General features: G+C 43.3%; 1 protein-coding gene and 1 long non-coding RNA gene across 2 annotated transcripts in view; one reads left to right on the plus strand and one right to left on the minus strand.

The window, feature by feature from the left end:
- Positions 1-17,321, plus strand: part of unc93a (unc-93 homolog A) — a 79,956-nt gene that overhangs the window by 49,290 nt on the left and 13,345 nt on the right. Inside the window, exon 6 of the mRNA XM_080199767.1 lies at positions 12,847-12,982. Coding sequence (XP_080055893.1) covers positions 12,847-12,982 — 136 coding nt within the window. The remainder of the gene's footprint in view (positions 1-12,846; positions 12,983-17,321) is intronic.
- The window catches only part of LOC145350568 (uncharacterized), a 36,637-nt gene continuing 30,064 nt past the window's right edge, over positions 10,749-17,321 (minus strand). The window contains exon 2 of the long non-coding RNA XR_013888225.1: positions 10,749-11,707. This is a non-coding gene — a long non-coding RNA (uncharacterized LOC145350568). The remainder of the gene's footprint in view (positions 11,708-17,321) is intronic.

The following is a 17,321-nucleotide window of genomic DNA, read 5'->3' on the forward strand; positions in this document are numbered from 1 at the left end:
ATAATCTAAGTAGCATTTATAACAGGAATGATCAGAATTAGAAATGTGACAGGATAGAATTAACTCCCCTGCACCCCCCTCCCCAGAGAAAGTTCAGGCCTCCCCCACCCCCACACCACACAACGGTCTGGCCTCCCTCCTCCCTCCCTACCCTACCCGAGATACATCTGACCCACCTCTTCCTCTCTCCCCCCCTCCCCCCACCACAGAATGATTGGGCCTCCCTTCCCCCACCCCCACCTCACCAAAGAATGATGTGGCCCACCTCCCCCTCCCCCCTCCACCACCGATCTGAGTTAGAAGATAATTTGGGAAATGGTAATAAGATAATTTCTACTGCTTCTGAACTTGCTGGTGTAGGGGAAAAACAAGACAACATTCATGGCAAGTGAAATATAATCTAAGTAGCATTTATAACAGGAATGATCAGAATTAGAAATGTGACGGGATAGAATTAACTCCCCTGCACCCCCCTCCCCAGAGAAAGTTCAGGCCTCCCCCACCCCGGCACCAGACAACAATCTGCCCTCCTCCTCCCCTCTCACCACACAACAATCTGCCCTCCTCCTCTCCCCTCTCACCACACAACAATCTGCCCTCCTCCTCTCCCCTCTCACCACACAACAATCTGCCCTCCTCCTCTCCCCCCTCACCAGACAACAATCTGCCCTCCTCCTCTCCCCTCTCACCACACAACAATCTGCCCTCCTCCTCTCCCCTCTCACCAGACAACAATCTGCCCTCCTCCTCTCCCCCCTCACCACACAACAATCTGCCCTCCTCCTCCCCTCTCACCACACAACAATCTGCCCTCCTCCTCTCCCCCCTCTCACCAGACAACAATCTGCCCTCCTCCTCCCCTCTCACCACACAACAATCTGCCCTCCTCCTCTCCCCCCTCTCACCAGACAACAATCTGCCCTCCTCCTCCCCTCTCACCACACAACAATCTGCCCTCCTCCTCTCCCCCCTCTCACCAGACAACAATCTGCCCTCCTCCTCTCCCCCCTCACCAGACAATGATCTGGTCTCCTCCCTCCCCACCAACCAGACAGCGATCTGGCCCCCTCCTCTTGCTTCCCCCCCCCCACCTCACCAGACAATGATCTGGCGTCCCTCTTCCTTCCTCCACCCCCGCTGGAAGCTCTGAACTTACCTCTTCAGAAACTGGAGCACCCAAAACAGACCTTTGCCGAGCAGGTCTGTTTTGTGCTGAATCTGGACATGCGAACGCAATGGTAAAGGGGGCAATGCTGATAAAGTTGGGCGGGCAGTTCATTAATTCAATTTAAATGTATGCAAATGCATTTAAATCGCTCTTGCGCCCATGTCAAGCACGAATTGGATCACGACCATTTTCAGGCCTCAGTAAAGTGGGCACCTGTGCGGACACAGGTGCAGATCATGCTAATGGCCTCACATCCGACTTTACCAGGTTTTCATGCCCGTTGACACAATGGTAAAATCAAGCCCCACGTTTCTGTAATAGCAACAACATCATAAGTTCTATGTTCCAAGCTCTAAGTTTATCTGTCTTACCTGTTATACTCCTCATGTTGAAACAAATGCACTTCCAACCACCAGTCCCACTATGTTCAACAACTGCTACCTGCCTGCTCTTCCTCTTAATCTTACTACTTAATCTGTAGCTCTCGTTCTGTTATTTCTCCTGCTGATCTAATGGTCTGATTCCCAATCCCCTGCCATACTAGTTTAATAATGGTAAGAAGTCTCACAACACTAGGTTAAAGTCCAACAGGTTTATTTGGCAGCACAAACTTTCAGAGTCTCAGACTCCTTCTTCAGGTGAGTGAGGAGCTGTGTTCACACACAGGGCATATACAGACACAAACTCAATTTGAAAGATAATGATTGGAATGCAAATCTTTATAGATAATCAGGGGTTACAGATCAACCTCTGATCTTCAGGTAACCGTTTTCCAAGGCGGCCTTGATGACACATGACAACGCAGAGTCGCTGAGCAGAAACCGATAGCCAAGTTCCACACACAAGAGGTTGGCCTCAACCAGGATCTTGGATTCATGTCACACTATCTGTAACCCCCACAACTTGCCTGGGCTTGCAAAATCTCACTAACTGTTCTGGCTGGGGACAATACACATCTCTTTAACCCGTGCTTGGCCCTCTCTCCACTCACATTGTCTGCACTGTTAAGACTTGGTTACCTGTAAAGACTCACATGCCAACCATTATCTTATAAATTGAGTTTGTGTCTGTATATGACCTGTTTGTGAACACAACACCTCACTCACCTGAAGAAGGAGTCTGAGACTCTGAAAGCTTGTGCTGCCAAATAAACCTGTTAGACTTTAACCTGGTGTTGTCAGACATCTTAATGTGCTTACCCCAGTCCAACAATGGCATCTCCACATCATACTAGTTTAAACCTTCCTCTATGACTCTCGCAAATCTACCTGTCAGGATATTGGTGCCCCTCAAGTTTAGGTGTAACCTGTCTTTCTTGTGCAGGCCCCACCTATCCCTGAAGAGATCCCAATGATCAACATATCTGAACCCCTCCCTCCTACACCAGCTCTTTAGCTATGTGTTTAGTTGCACTGTCTTCCTACTCCTAATCTCACTGACACATGGCACAGAAAATAATCCTGAGATTACAACCCAGAGACCCTCTTTTTTAACTTACTACCTAACTTCCCTTGCAGGACCCTGTCACTCTTCCTGCCTACATCATTAGTAGCAATGTGTACCACGACCTCTGGCTGTTTGCCCTCCGCTTTGAGACTGTCTCATGCCTGTACAGAGACATCCTTGGCCCTGGCACCAGGGAGGCGACATACCATCTTGGAGTCTCTTTCCCGACCACAGAACAGAAAATTCCATTCAATGGGTGCGATTTTCCCACCCAGCTATGCTGGTTGAGTAGCAGAGCAGGAAATATAAGCGGGAGTCAAAAAATCGAATTCCCACCCGATAGGTTGTGAATCCCCCAGACCATTTCTTTTGTGGAATCAGCCTTGTACCATTTATTCCTGATCTCATTTCAATGTCTTTACCGAGCTCCGGACAATATTGTTTGGGTTTACTTGCCTCTCCAACCTCGCTGGTGAAGGTTTCCACTTTGGCACTTAATTAAATAGTTTCTAGTAATCTATGTACAGAATGTCTACCAGTTCCCCTTTATCCACAGCATGTGATGCCTTGAAAGAATGCCAATAAATTGGTTAAACATGACTTCCCTTTTGCAAAACCATGTTGACTCTGCCTGATTACCTTGATTTTTTTTCTAAGTTCCCTGCTACAACATCTTTAATAATAGCTTCTAACATTTTCCCTATGAAAGATGTTAGATTAACTTGCCCATTGTTTCCTATTTTTTCCCTCCATTTTAGAATAAAGGAGTTACATTTGTCAATTCCCAATCTAATTGAACATTCCCTCAATCTAGGAAAATTAAAACCAATACATCGACTATCTCACTAGTCACTTCTTTCAGGATCTTAGGATGAAGTTAATCTGGACCCTGGGATTTGTCAGCGTGCAGGCCCAACAATTTGCTCTATACTACTTTCAAAGAACAAAGAAAATTACAGCACAGGAACAGATCCTTTGGCCCTCCAAGCCTGTACTGACCATGCTGCCCAACTGAACTAAAACCCCCTATTCTTCTGGGGATCATATCCCTCTATTCCCATTTTATTCATGTATTTGTCAAGACACCTCATAGAAGTCACCATTGCATCGGCTTCCATTATCTCCCCGGCAGCGAGTTGCAGACACCCATCACCCTCTGTGTAAAAAAACTTGCCTCGTAAATATCCTTTAAACCTTATCCCTTATACCTTAAACCTATGACCCCTAGTAATTGACTCTTCCACCCTGGGAATAAGCTTCTGACTATCCACTCTGTCCACGCCCCTCATAATCTTGTAGACTTCTATCTGATTGCCCTTCAACTTCTGTTGTTCCAGTGAGAACAAACCAAGTTTCTCCAACCTCTCCTCATAGCTAATGCCCTCCATACGAGGTAACATCCTGGTAAGTCTTTTTGTATCCTCTCCAAAGCCTTCACATCCTTCTGGTAGTGTGGCAACCAGAATGGAACACTATATTCTAAGTGGGGCCTAACTTAGGTTCTATGAAGTTGTAACATGACTTGCCAATTTTTAAACTCAATGCCCTGACCGATGAAGGCAAGCATGCTACATGCCTTCTTGACCTTCTCCACCTGCATTGCCACTTTCAGTGATTTATGTATCTGTATGCACAGATCCTTCTGCCTATCAATACTCTTAAGGGTTCTGCCATTTACTGCATATTTCCCATCTTTATTAGACCTTTCAGACTGCATTACCTCACATTTGTCTGGATTAAACACCATCTGCCATCTTTCCTACCAACCGATCTATGTCCTGCCGTATCCCTTGATGGTCCTCATCGCTATCTGCAAATCCACCAACCTTTGTGTTGTCCGCAAACATTCTCATCAAACCAGTTACATTTTCCTCCAAATCATTTATACATATATTACAAACAGCAAAGGTCCCAGCACTGATCCCTGAGGAACGCCACTTGTCACAGCCCTCCATTCAGAAACGCATCCTTCCAATGCTACCCTCTGTTTTCTATGACTGAGCCAGTTCTGTATCCATCTTGCCAGCTCACCTCTGGTCCCGTGCGACTTCACCTCCTGTACCAATCTGCCACGGGGGACTTTGTCAAAGGTCTTACTGAAGTCCATGTAGACAACATCCATTGCCCTACCCTCATCAATCACCTTTGTCACTTCCTTGAAAAACCCAATGAAATTCGTGGGACATGACTTCCCCTTCATGAAACCATGTTGCCTCTCGCTAATACGTCCACTTATTTCCAAGTGGAAATAAATCCTGTCTCAAAGAATCTTCTCCAACAATTTTCCCACCACTGATGTAAGGCTCACCGGCCTGGATTATTCTTGCTACCCTTCTTAAACAAAAGAACAATATTGGCTACTCTTCAATCCTCTACAACCTCCCTTGTAGCCAGTGAGGATACAAAGCTCCCTTGCCTCTCTCAGTATTCTGGGGTATATCCCATTGGGCCCTGGGGACTTGTCTACCTTAATGTTTCTCAAGAACCCCAGTACCTCCTCCTTTTTGATCTCAACATGACCTAAAGTACACACTCCTTCACAAACTCATTATCCACCAAGTCCTTCTCTTTGGTGAATACTGACGCAAAGTACTCATTTAATATCTTGCCTATTTCTCCTGGCTCCACGCTTGAGTGATTGTAATTTTCCCTGGTGATTGTAATTTTCCTGATTTCCTCTCTCCCTTCCATTTTGTATTTTAATGCTATTTCTGGAATGCTACTTGTGTCTTCTATTTTGAAGACCAATGGAAAATACCTAGTTAATTTGTCTGCCATTTTCCTACTATTTTAGCTAACCATGAAAGACAGGCTCATCCATTGGAATTTTTCTTACTGATTGGAATGTGTCTATTCTGTGTATTCTGGAGTATCCCTTCTAATGTCTGCCACTGGACGTCTAATGATTTAGCCATTAACCTCATTTCCAGTCGCTTTAGCTGCCTCCTCTTTCATGCCATCATAACTGCCCTTATTGAAGCCTTTTCACTCTTAAAACTTTTCATAACTGCTCAACAAATTCCTCAAAAGTACTTCCACTAACTTTGCAGCAGCAAAATGCAGTCAAAAGCACCTCATTTCAAAAGGCTAATGCCTCTAAATAGTGCTGGTAGATGGGTGGATGGCATTGGGAAGACCCTTACGCAGCTGAATGTACATTTAGTTTAAGAGAGGGCATTAACAAGGCCTGCAATGTTCAACTGTCAGGGCAGATGCAAAAATCATTGTCAGATACTGAATGAAGTCACAATCCCTCTACTTTGTATGCTTCTGCGCATCCACATGCAGGCCTTGCTGCTCGTTGTCAAAAACAGATCTTTGCCATTTTACAGACTCTGAGCCCCTGTAATACTGATGCTACAGAGTTTACTTTAATGGCTGTTGATTTGACTTTAGGTTCCTTTTTGTTGTGAGTAGTTTCTCTAATGTTCCAGAGTACACTTTTGACACATCTATTTTCAATTGCCCATATTTCTTACAGTTGGCTGAATTTTCACCGTTGTTCATATTTGCTATTCATGGTTGCTAAACTAGGTCTTTGGAGCCTTTTTTGCTATTTAGGGATAAGTTCTGATTTTCTATCTACAAGATGCTTCATTAAGTACTCCTGCTGTTTGTCCAAACTTTATCATTCACAGTTCTGCCGAGTTATTGTGGCCAACTCATTCATCATCCCTTTGAAGCTCTCCTAATTTAAAAACAAAAACCTTGGTTTGACTTAACCTTGCAAACAAATGTCAAATTCAATGATATTGTGCTCATTATTTGCACGATGTTCCTTCTGTACTTGGGATAGCTTTACTGGATTTTATCCATATGGATATTGCTTTATTGGAACTATTTCCCTCTCTTCTACATCATAAATCGCTAGCTCTGTTCCACGTAATTTATTCCCACAAATACATTTATAAGACTGCAGTAACTCTTTCAATTTGCCTCAGCTCTTATCTAGAAAATAACAACCAGTTGTTTAAATTGTCCAATTCTTCCTCATTATCCAAATTAATTAGAGGGAAGTCACTGTCAGAATTTAACCCTGATGCTTCTGCTTCATTACTCCTGGAACTCATGCATTACAATCTCTTCACCCAAAGACAAAAACACTATGGAATTTTTAGCCCTGGGATGAACTTAGTGGACTTAATATAATTCAAAAAAGACAATAGTGAAACTAATAGAAATTAATATCTCATGGATCTGATGGTTTTTTACTCTATGGACCTGATTTTACCTTTTTGATTCTAAGTGCTGAACCTGGATGCAATTCAGATCTGACTTGGAAACCTGTTCTCAGGCACTCCCATATGCACTTAGCCTGAAAAAAACCCCCACCAGTCTGAATTGCATTGTGGGCGGGGCTTATCGCACCCAAAACGCTGCTACTCCAATCGGAGCCTTCAACTGTGCAAGCGCAGTGAAAAACAAATTTGAAAAACACGCCCCTGTCACATCTCTCCCTAGTCACAAAAAGTGGATAAAGCAGCCCGGGAGTGAAAAGCGAAAGTGATGGCTCACAGACATTGCCCTACTCCACAACATAATTGTCCCCCTTATCTACCCACCCCACCACTACCCAGACCAATCGCAACCCTCTGCCCCCCTTCCTCTCCACCAATCGCCCGCAGAGTGGCAGCGGACACCCCTGCCTCCTCCCCCCCCCCCCTCCCCACCAGAGAACCATCTGGCCTCCCTTCCCCACTTCCCGCACCAGGGAATGATTGGGCCTCCCTCCTCCTACCCACCAGAGAATGATCTGAACCACCTCCTTCCCCTCCACCACCGATCTGAGATCGACAGCCATTGGAAGCTCTGAAATTACCTTTCCAGAAGCTGAAATACCCGAAACAGACCTTTGCCAAGCATATCTGCTTGGCGCTGAATCTGGACAGGCGAACACGATGGTAAAGGGAAAAATGCACGTAAAATTGGGTGTCCAGCTCATTAAGTCAATTTAAATGCACGCAAAATAACTTAAATTGACGTTGCGCCCATTTCAGATGTGGTTTGGATTGCGGACATTTTCGGGCCTTGGTGAAGTGGGCACAGATCGTGCTAATTGCTTCACGCCCGACTTTACAAGTTTTCATGCCTGAAAACAGGCATGAAGCAATGGTAAAATCGGGCCCTATATTAGGGAAATAGATGATTAGATTGAAAATATGTTGAGCAATAATATCCCAGAACTCTGTACATTTGAGAATTGTATCTTTGGATTGATTCCTAGTGCAACTTTATTATTTAAAATGTGAACATGAGATAAACTAGGTTGCTACAAATGTCAGTTCAACATCAGTTGTGGGGACTTCTAGAATCTATTATCAAAGATAGAATTATGACCTGGTCAGAGTCAGTACGAACTTACGAATGAGTATATCTGTTGGGTTGGTGTAATTACATTTTTCTGAGGAGGTCATGACCTTGGTGGATAGTTGAGTATATATGGGTGTTGTTATGGGCAGGCAAGAAGGGGTTAACCTGTTCCCCTCTGTTCAACCTTCCTAGTTAGTTTCAACAAAGATTTGTTTCATTTTTATTAGGATATGGCTTTCTCAACTCAGAATGTATTTTACCAGTTAATCTGTGAGAAATATTGAGTCGAGCAAACAAGATCTTCTTGAGTCAAATGAAGAGCAAATTTATTAACCCCAAAACCTAATAAAACATACAGACAGTGTCAGAAATAAAGAGAGTTGAAGTCCAATAAAAAAGTAAAAGAATATAAGTCAACAAGAGGTGGGGCCACATTGGACTTGGTACTGGGTAATGCACTGGGCCAAGTGTTAGATTTGTTTGTGGGAGAGCTCTTTGGAGATAGTGACCACAATTCGGTGTCTTTCATTATTGCAATAGAGAGGGATAGGGTCACACACAGCAGGGCAATGTTTATAATTGGGGCAGGGGTAATGATGATGCAATTAGGCAAGAATTAGAGAGCATAAGATGGCAACAGAACCTGCCAGGTAAGGGCACAAACGAAAAGTGGAACTTGTTGAAGGAACAAATACTGTGTGTCCTTGATAGGTATGTCCCTGACAGGCAGGGAGGAAATGGCCGAGTGAGGGATACATGGTTCACAAAGGAGGTTGAATGTCTTGTCAAGAGAAAGGAGGTGTATATAAGGATGAGAAAACAAGGTTCAGTTGGATTTCTTGAGGGTTACAAGGTAGCTAGGAATGAGTTAAAAAAAAGGGCTTAGGAGAATTTGGAGGGGGCATGAGAAGTCCATGGTGAGTCGGATAAAGGAGAACTCCAAAGCTTTTTACTCTTATGTGAGAAATAAAAAAATTAGCATGGTGAGGCTAGGGCCAGTCAAGGATAGTAGTGGGAACTTGTGCATGGAGTCAGAAGAGATAGGTGAGGCATTTTCTTTCTCACTAAGGAGAGGGGTCATGTTTTTGAGGATGAGAGTGTGATACAGGCTGATAGGATGGAGGAGGTAGATGTACTAAGGGAAGATGTACTAGCAATTTTGAAAAACCAGAGGGTGGATAAGTCCCTTGGGCCAGATGGAATACATCCTGGGCTACTTTGGGAGGCAAGGGATGAGATTGTGGAGCCTTTGGCTTTGATCTTTGGGTCCTCACTGTTCACGGGGATTGTGCCAGAGGACTGGCGAGTGGCGAATGTTGTTCCTCCCTTCAAGAACGGAAATAGGAATGACCCTGGTAATTATAGGCCAGTTAGTCTTACTTTGGTGGTCGATAAGTTAATGGAAAGGGTACTGAAGGATAGGATTTATGACCCTTTGGAAAGATGCAGCTTAATCTGGGATAGTCAGCACAGTTTCATGAGGAGTAAGTCTTGCCTCACAAATTTGACTGAATTCTTTGAGGAGGTACGTAAGTATGTATGTAGACGAAGGTAGAGCAGTTGATGTCGTATACATGGATTTTAGTAAGGCATTTGATAAGGTTCCTCATGGTAGGCTCATGAAGAAAGTAAGGAGATGTGGGACAGAAGGAAATTTGGCTAATTGGATAAGTAACTGGCTGTCTCATAGAAGACAGAGGGTGGTGGTGGAGGGAAAATTTTCAGATTGGAGGCCAGTTACCAGCGGTGTACCACAGGGATCAGTGCTGGGTCCTCTGCTATTTGTGATTTTTATCAATGACTTGGAAGAGGGGGCTGAAGGGTGGGTTAGTAAATTTGCTGATGACAACAAGATTGGTGGAGTAGTGGATGAGGTGGAGGACTTTTGTAAGCTGCAAAGAGACATTGATAGGACGCAGAGCTGGGCCGAAAAGTGGCAGATGGATTTTAACACTGACAAGTGTGACGTGATTCATTTTGGTAGGACAAACTTGAATGCAGATTACAGGGTTCTAAGGAATGTGGAGGAACAGAGAGATCTTGGGGTTCATATCCACAGATCTCTGAAGGTTGCCACTCAAGTGGATAGAGCTGTGAAGAAGGCTTATTGTATGTTAGCGTTTATTAACAGGGGGCTTGAGTTTGAGAACTGTGGGGTTATGCTGCAACTATACTGGACATTGGTGAGACCACATTTGGAATATTGTGTGCAGTTCTGGTCACCTCACTGTATGAAGGATATGGAAGCATTGGAGAGAGTGCAGAGGTGATTTACCAGGATGTTGCCTGGTTTGGAGGGTAGGTCTTATAAGGAAAGGTTGAGGGAGCTGGGGCTTTTCTCTTTAGAATGGAGGAGGATGAGAGGTGACTTAAAAGAAGCTTATAAAATGAAGGGGTTAGATAGAGTGGACATTCAGAAACTATTTCCTCGGGTGGATGTAGCTGTTACTAGGGGGCATAACTATAAGGTTCATGGTGGGAGATATAGGAGGGATGTCTGAGGTAGATTCTTTACTCAGAAAGTGGTTGGGGCACATGGAACACACCAGAATGATAGGGAGTGGGACAGTTTGATCTTGGGTTTGGACATAGCTCAGCGCAACATCGAGGGCCGAAGGGCCTGTACTGTGCTGTACTGTTCTATAAAATATGAGTATGTCTTTGAGGCATTTATTTTAAATATTGGAACCAATTTAGTTTAGTTGGTTTCTTGGCTGCAGTCAGCTATAGATGTTGCAATTAATACAAGATCTTAGTTCACTGGTAGAGTTGGTTTTTCAAACTAAGTAATAATTGTTGTGGAAAATTACTACCGAAGTCAGTCTGGAGGTTCAAAAGTGCAGCTTTATTTCAGACACGAATGTTCCGGGAGAAAGCACTGGTACTTCACAGTACTTGGCAGCTACCTTCTCAATAATAAAATAGGAGTGGTTCATTTTTATACTTTTCAGACAATGGATAATCCGGACATTAGCCATTTAACACATCGTTACAGTTGAGTAGGATCGATAGTTTAACACATTGTCACAGCCAGACATATACAGACATTGGTTCTTAACATCGCATTGTTTCATAGAAAGACTACATTTCCTCCTTCAGTGACTATCAATGACTTGGTTTTGGTCTATACTTACAGTAATTGATTTCCCTGCATTCATGTATTCCTGTTCCCATTTATGGCTAATCTCTTTATCACTCCCTATTGTCCTGAGTCTGTCCTTATCTTTAAAGTGTCTCAAGCTCTTTACTGGATTCCTGCAGTATCAGATTCCTGCATGTTTAACTTTAAATAACTGTCTGTCCTGCATGTTTTAATTTCAAGTAGCTGTCTGCGCTAAAAGTTAGTGCCTGATTAATGTCTCTCTCCCAGGTAACCTTTTTACGTGCCAGGCAGCCATTTTATGTGTCAGGTACCCATCTTTATGATTTTCCTCATTTCACACTCTTATTCCAAAAGAGAGAGGGAGAGAGAGCTGAAGGTTTTTTTTGCACACTGCCTGTGCCGTTTGCAATCTCTCTCTCTAACGGCTGGCAGTCAAGCCTTGAAATACTTCACCATTTGTGTATTTCCAAAAGGTTTTGTATGGATCTGTCTGTCGCAGCCATTGTTTCAATATTCAGAATTTCATATTTTTAGCACCTCCTCCTTAGATAGTTATGTGTTTCAATGGATATGTGAATTGCAGGAAGTGAATCTCTTTGCAGTCCCCTGAGGATGATTTATTTGGTTTCTCATCTTCACCTGGGAATGCAGCCATCCTGTTTAAGCAGTTTGCTTTGTTTCTGTTCAAACAACAAAAGTTACAGTCAGTTGAAATATAAAAAAAAATGTTTTTAAAAAAGGAGCATAGTCCTGTAATGGTGTTGTCTATATGGCCTTCCAAAAGGAATTTTATATGGTTCTGATCAGATTATTGACTACAGGAGTTCACCACCATTATCCTGACGACAATTTACATTCCATCCCATGCAGACGTGAAAATTGCGCTGGATGAAATATACACCATTACAAATAACGTTGAGACAAAACATCCTTGCATTAAGTTGATCTTTCTCTACACCCCAGCTATGACTGTAACACTACATTCTACACTCTCTTGTTTCACCTAGAATACTGTGTACAGTTTTGGTCTCCTTAATTGAAAAGGGATGTACTAGCACTGGAGGGGTGCAGAGGAGATTCAGTATGTTAATTCTGGAGTTGAGAGCATTGGCTTATGAGGAGAGACTGAGTAGACTGGGGCTATACTCATTGGAATTTTGAAGAATGAGGGGGGAACCTTCTGGAAACATAAGATTATGAAGAGGATAAGGTAGAAACAGGAAAGTTGTTTCCACTGGCAGGTGAAACTAGAACTGGGGACACTGACTCAAAATAAGGGGAAGTACATTTAGGACTGAGTTGAGTAATTTCTTCACACAAAGGGTTGTGAACCTGTGGAATTCCCTGCCCAGTGAAGCAGTTGAGGCTACCTCATTGAATGTTTTTAAGGCAAAGATAGATAAGTTTTTGAACAGTAAAGGAATTAAGGAATTAAGGATTATGATATGTGGGCGGGTAACTGGAATCCACGAAAAGATCAGCCATGATCTTACTGGCTGGAGGAGCAGGCTCAAGGGACCAGATGGCCTACTCCTGCTCCTAGTTCTTATATTCTTTATATGTTCTTATGTTTCCTTCTCTATGAACAGTATGCTATGTCATGCGAGGAACAATACTTTTCACTGTATACTAATATATGTGACAATAATAAATCAAATTAAATCAAATGAAAGACACAAAGGTAATCTTGTGACATGGGTTGGTAATCAATTAGGAGATAGAAAACAAAAGTAGGGTTAAGGAGAATGTTTTTTGATTGATATGATGTGACAGTTAATAGACTTAACAAATGCTCTTACTATTCATCTTCTACCCATAGGCGTATGTCACATGTACTATTGGAATACAATACGTTGGTTATGTTATGATCTGTTTTGGTGCTTCAAATTCAATTTTTTCTGCATTTTTTGGAAAAATATCAAGATTTACTGGACGAATTCCACTGTTCGCCTTTGGTGAGTAAAGTTGGATTTTACATGTGTAGATGTACTTCTGACATCTAACCATGAGGTCCACATAGCCCCTGAACTGCCTCTCATCTATGATTCCCTTCCATTTCACAGGAGGCATCTCTGCACTCTAAAACTGTATGCAAGCCCCTGAACTAAAATGGAAGCTTCACATAGTTCCCCTCTCCAGAGGACTAAAGACAGTAGTGATGCTCCTAAACCACACCACTCCTAACTTACAGAACATAGAACAGTACAGCACAGTACAGGCCCTTCGGCCTTCGATGTTGTGTCAAGCTATGTCCGAACCCAAGATTAACCTATCCCACTCCCTATCATTCTGGTGTGTTTCATGTGCCTATCCAATAACCACTTGAAAGTTTGCAAAGAGTCCAACTCCACTATCACAGCAGGTGGTGCATTCCACACCCCAACCACTTTGAGTAAAGAATCTACCTCAGACGTCCTTCCTATATCTCTCACCATGAACCTTATAGTTATGCCCCCTAGTGACAGCTACATCTACCCGAAGAAATAATCTCTGAACATCCACTCTATCTATCCCCCTCATCATCTTATAAACCTCTATTAAGTCGCCTCTCATCCTCCTCCACTCTAAAGAGAAAAGCCCTAGCTCCCTCAACCTTTCATCATAAAACCTACCCTCCAAATCATCCTGGTAAATCTTCTCTGCACTCTCTCCAATGCTTCCACATCCTTCTCATAGTGAGGTGACCAGAACTGCACACAATATTCCAAATGAGGTCTCACTAAGGTCCTGTATAGTTGCAGCATAACCCACGACTCTTAAACTCAAACCCCCTGCTAATAAACGTTAACACACTATAAGCCTTCTTCACGGCTCTATTCACTTGAGTGACCACCTTCAGAGATCTGTGGATATGAATCCCAAGATCTCTTCTGTTCATCCACATTCCTCAGAATGCTGCCGTTGACCCTGTAATCTGCATTCAAGTTTGTCCTACCAAAATGAATCACGTTGCACTTTTCAGGGTTAAACTCCATCTGCCACTTTTTGGCCCAGCTCTGCATCTTATCAATGTCTCTTTGCAGCCTACAAGAGCCCTCCATGTCACCTACTACTCCACCAATCTTGGTGTCTTCAGCAAATTTACTAACCCACCCTTCAGCCCCCTCTTCCAAGTCATTGATAAAAATCACAAATAGCAGAGGACCCAGCACTGATCCCTGTGGTACACCGCTGGTAACTGGCCTCCAGTCTGAAAATTTTCCCTCCACCACCACCCTCTATCTTCTATGAGACAGCCAGTTACTTATTCTTCCTTATTTCCTTCTATCCCACATCTCCTTACTTTCTTCATGAACCTACCATGGGGAACCTTATCAAATGCCTTACTAAAATCCATGTATACGACATCAACTGCTCTACCTTTGAATTCTTTGAGGAGGTAAGTAAGTGTGCAGACAATCAAATTTGTGAGGCAAGACTTACCTCTCACAAAACCATGCTGATTATCCCAGATTAAGCTGCATCTTTCCAAATGGTCATAAATCCTATCTCTCCGGACTCTTTCCATTAACTTACCGACCACCGAAGTAAGTCAAACTGGCCTATAATTATCAGGGTCATTCCTATTTCCTTTCTTGAAAAGAAGAACAACATTTGCCACTCTCCAGTCCTCTGGCACAATCCCCGTGGACAGTGAGGACCCAAAGATCAACGCTAAAGGCTCCCGCAATCTCATCCCTTGTCTCCCAAAGTATCCTAGGATGTATCCCATCTGGCCCAGGGGACTTATCCATCTTCAGGTTTTTCAAAATTGCTAGTACATCTTCCCTCAGTACATCTACCTCCTCCATCCTATCAGCCTGTATCACATTCTCATCATCAAAAACACGGCCCCTTTCCTTAGTGAACACTAAAGAAAACGCCTCACCTATCTCTTCTGACTCCATGCACAAGTTCCCACTACTGTTCTTGACTGGCCCTAACCTCATCCTGTTCATTAATTTATTTCTCACATAAGAGTAAAAAGCCATGAGGTTTTCCTTTATCTGACCCACCAAGGACTTTTCATGCCCCCTCCTAGCTCTCCTAAGCCCTTTTAACTCATTCCTAGCTACCTTGTAACCTTCAAGCAACCCAACTGAACCTTGTTTTCTCATCCTTACATATGCTTCCTTTTTCCTCTTGACAAGACATTCAACCTCCCTTGTGAACCATGGTTCCTTCACTCGGCCATTTCCTCCCTGCCACTTCTGATAGTTACTGAGAACTATCCCTCATATGCCACATTAATGAGCCCCCCACCATTCTGGTGTCTGTGTGCGTCTTTTCTGGTAAATAATGTGGTATCCCCTTGACCCTCTTGTTTGTCAGTATTTAATGTACCCTTGCCAGGGTGTAGCTTCCCAGTCTTTGTTCTGCCTTCTGCCTTCCATTGTTTGTCATCTTCCTCCACCTCCCTGTACCTCTGTCTTCCTTTGTGTTCCCTTGTCCCTCTACCAATCCCTCTCCTTTACATAGCCCACTCTTTCCATTGCTACCACCACCCCGCTGTCTTCATCAGTCGCACTCTCACCTTGCAGCCCACCCCCGCTCAAACTTTGATCAGTCAAAATGGAGACTACTTAAGTCCTGCAGCACAGTGCTGTCAATACAAACAATGGTATCAGAGACTGGGAGCAGAAGACACCTGCCATCCATAACTATAACAGTACTAGTCAGAGTCAATCCATATGGAGGGTTCATAACTCCCCTCCCACAGGATAGTGCTGTCCATGAAGATAACTTGGTATTGTGTACAGTTTTGGCCTCCTTACTTGAGAAAGGCTATACTGGCAGTGGATGGAGTACAAAGGAGATTCACTAGGTTGATTCTGGAGGTGAGAGGGTTGGCTTATGAGGACAGACTGAGTAGACTGGGGTATACTCATTGGAATTCAGAAGAATGAGGGAAGATCTTATAGAATCATATAAGATTATGAAGGGAATAGATAAGATAGGAGCAGGGAAGTTATTTCCTCCAGTGAAACTAGAATCAGGGAGCATGGCCTCAAAATACAGGGGAGCAGATTTAGGACTGAGTTGAGGAGGAACTTCTTCACCCAAAGGGTTGTGAATCTGTGGAATTCCCTGCCCAGTGAAGCAGTTGAGGCTATCTCATTGGATGTTTTTAAGGCAAGGAGATACATTTTTGAACAGTTTAGGAATTAAGGATAATGGTGAGCAGTGGGTAACTGGAGCTGAGTCCATGAAAAGGTCAGCCATGATCTTATTGAATGTCAGAGCAGGCTTGAGGGGCGAGATGGCCTACTCCTGCTCCTAGTTCTCATGTTCTTACGTGTGGAGCTGATGTATGGAGGGCATGAACTGGTCTGGTCCAGCAGAAAGGTGTTTAGTGTAACAGGAGTGGCACAGCACATAATGGCAGGTAGGCTATGACTCGACGCAAAGTCTCAAGTGAACTGAGGTCTGACTTGTGAAAACTACGTCTTTTCCAACGGTTTTGAGACTGATGTAATTCCCCACTGTGTGATGCCAGTGGAAGATGTGAGGTAATTCCAACAAGTAGTTGTTTTAATGAGCATTCACGACATTCAAATGAATGCAAGTAGCATTCACATCATCAGGCAGCAGGAAAGCTGACCCACCATTAACCCACCACTGGGAGAATTACAAGGATGTCCTAATAGATCCTCCAAATCTGCAGTAGGCAGGATGGGAGAATTCCACTTGTTGTGAAAATTATGGCCGGGATTTTCCAGCCATTTACACCCTGCTATAGCTGCCAGTGAGAATGGAGAACTTGGCACTTAGCCAAATCTCCATTCACAACAATAGGACCGGAGAATCCCAGCTGCGGGCAAGGTCAAAGAATTTGGCCCTATATGTTTACAGTAGACTTCCCTTTGATTTGATTTATTATTGTCACATGGATTGGTGTACAGTGCAGCAGACTTGTAGGATCTATTAGGACATCCTTGTAATTCTCCCAGTGGTGGGTAAGCTTTCCTGCTGCCTGATGATGTGAACGGTATTTGCATTCATTTGAATGTCATGAATGCTCATTAAAACAACTACTTGTTGGAATCACCTTACATCTTAGACTGGCATCACACATCTGTACAGGCAAAGCATAAATTCTAAGGACTAAGCTAATTCTTTGTAAAAAAGAAAACTGTTAAACAGGTCTTTCCCTTTGGTAGTATTTTTTACCACTCTGACAGTCTGATTAATCTGTATAACCTGAGAAATGAGAAATCAGCTGGTTATCCAACAATTCAATTAATATGCTAATTTCTTTGACTTGAGATGTATTATAAATGAATGTGGAGATCTTGTGGCATAGCTGTAATGTTC

Source organism: Carcharhinus amblyrhynchos, chromosome 12 (assembly GCF_965287045.1).
Source record: "Carcharhinus amblyrhynchos chromosome 12, sCarAmb.v2.hapA, whole genome shotgun sequence".
Classification (NCBI taxonomy): Eukaryota; Metazoa; Chordata; class Chondrichthyes; order Carcharhiniformes; family Carcharhinidae; genus Carcharhinus; species Carcharhinus amblyrhynchos.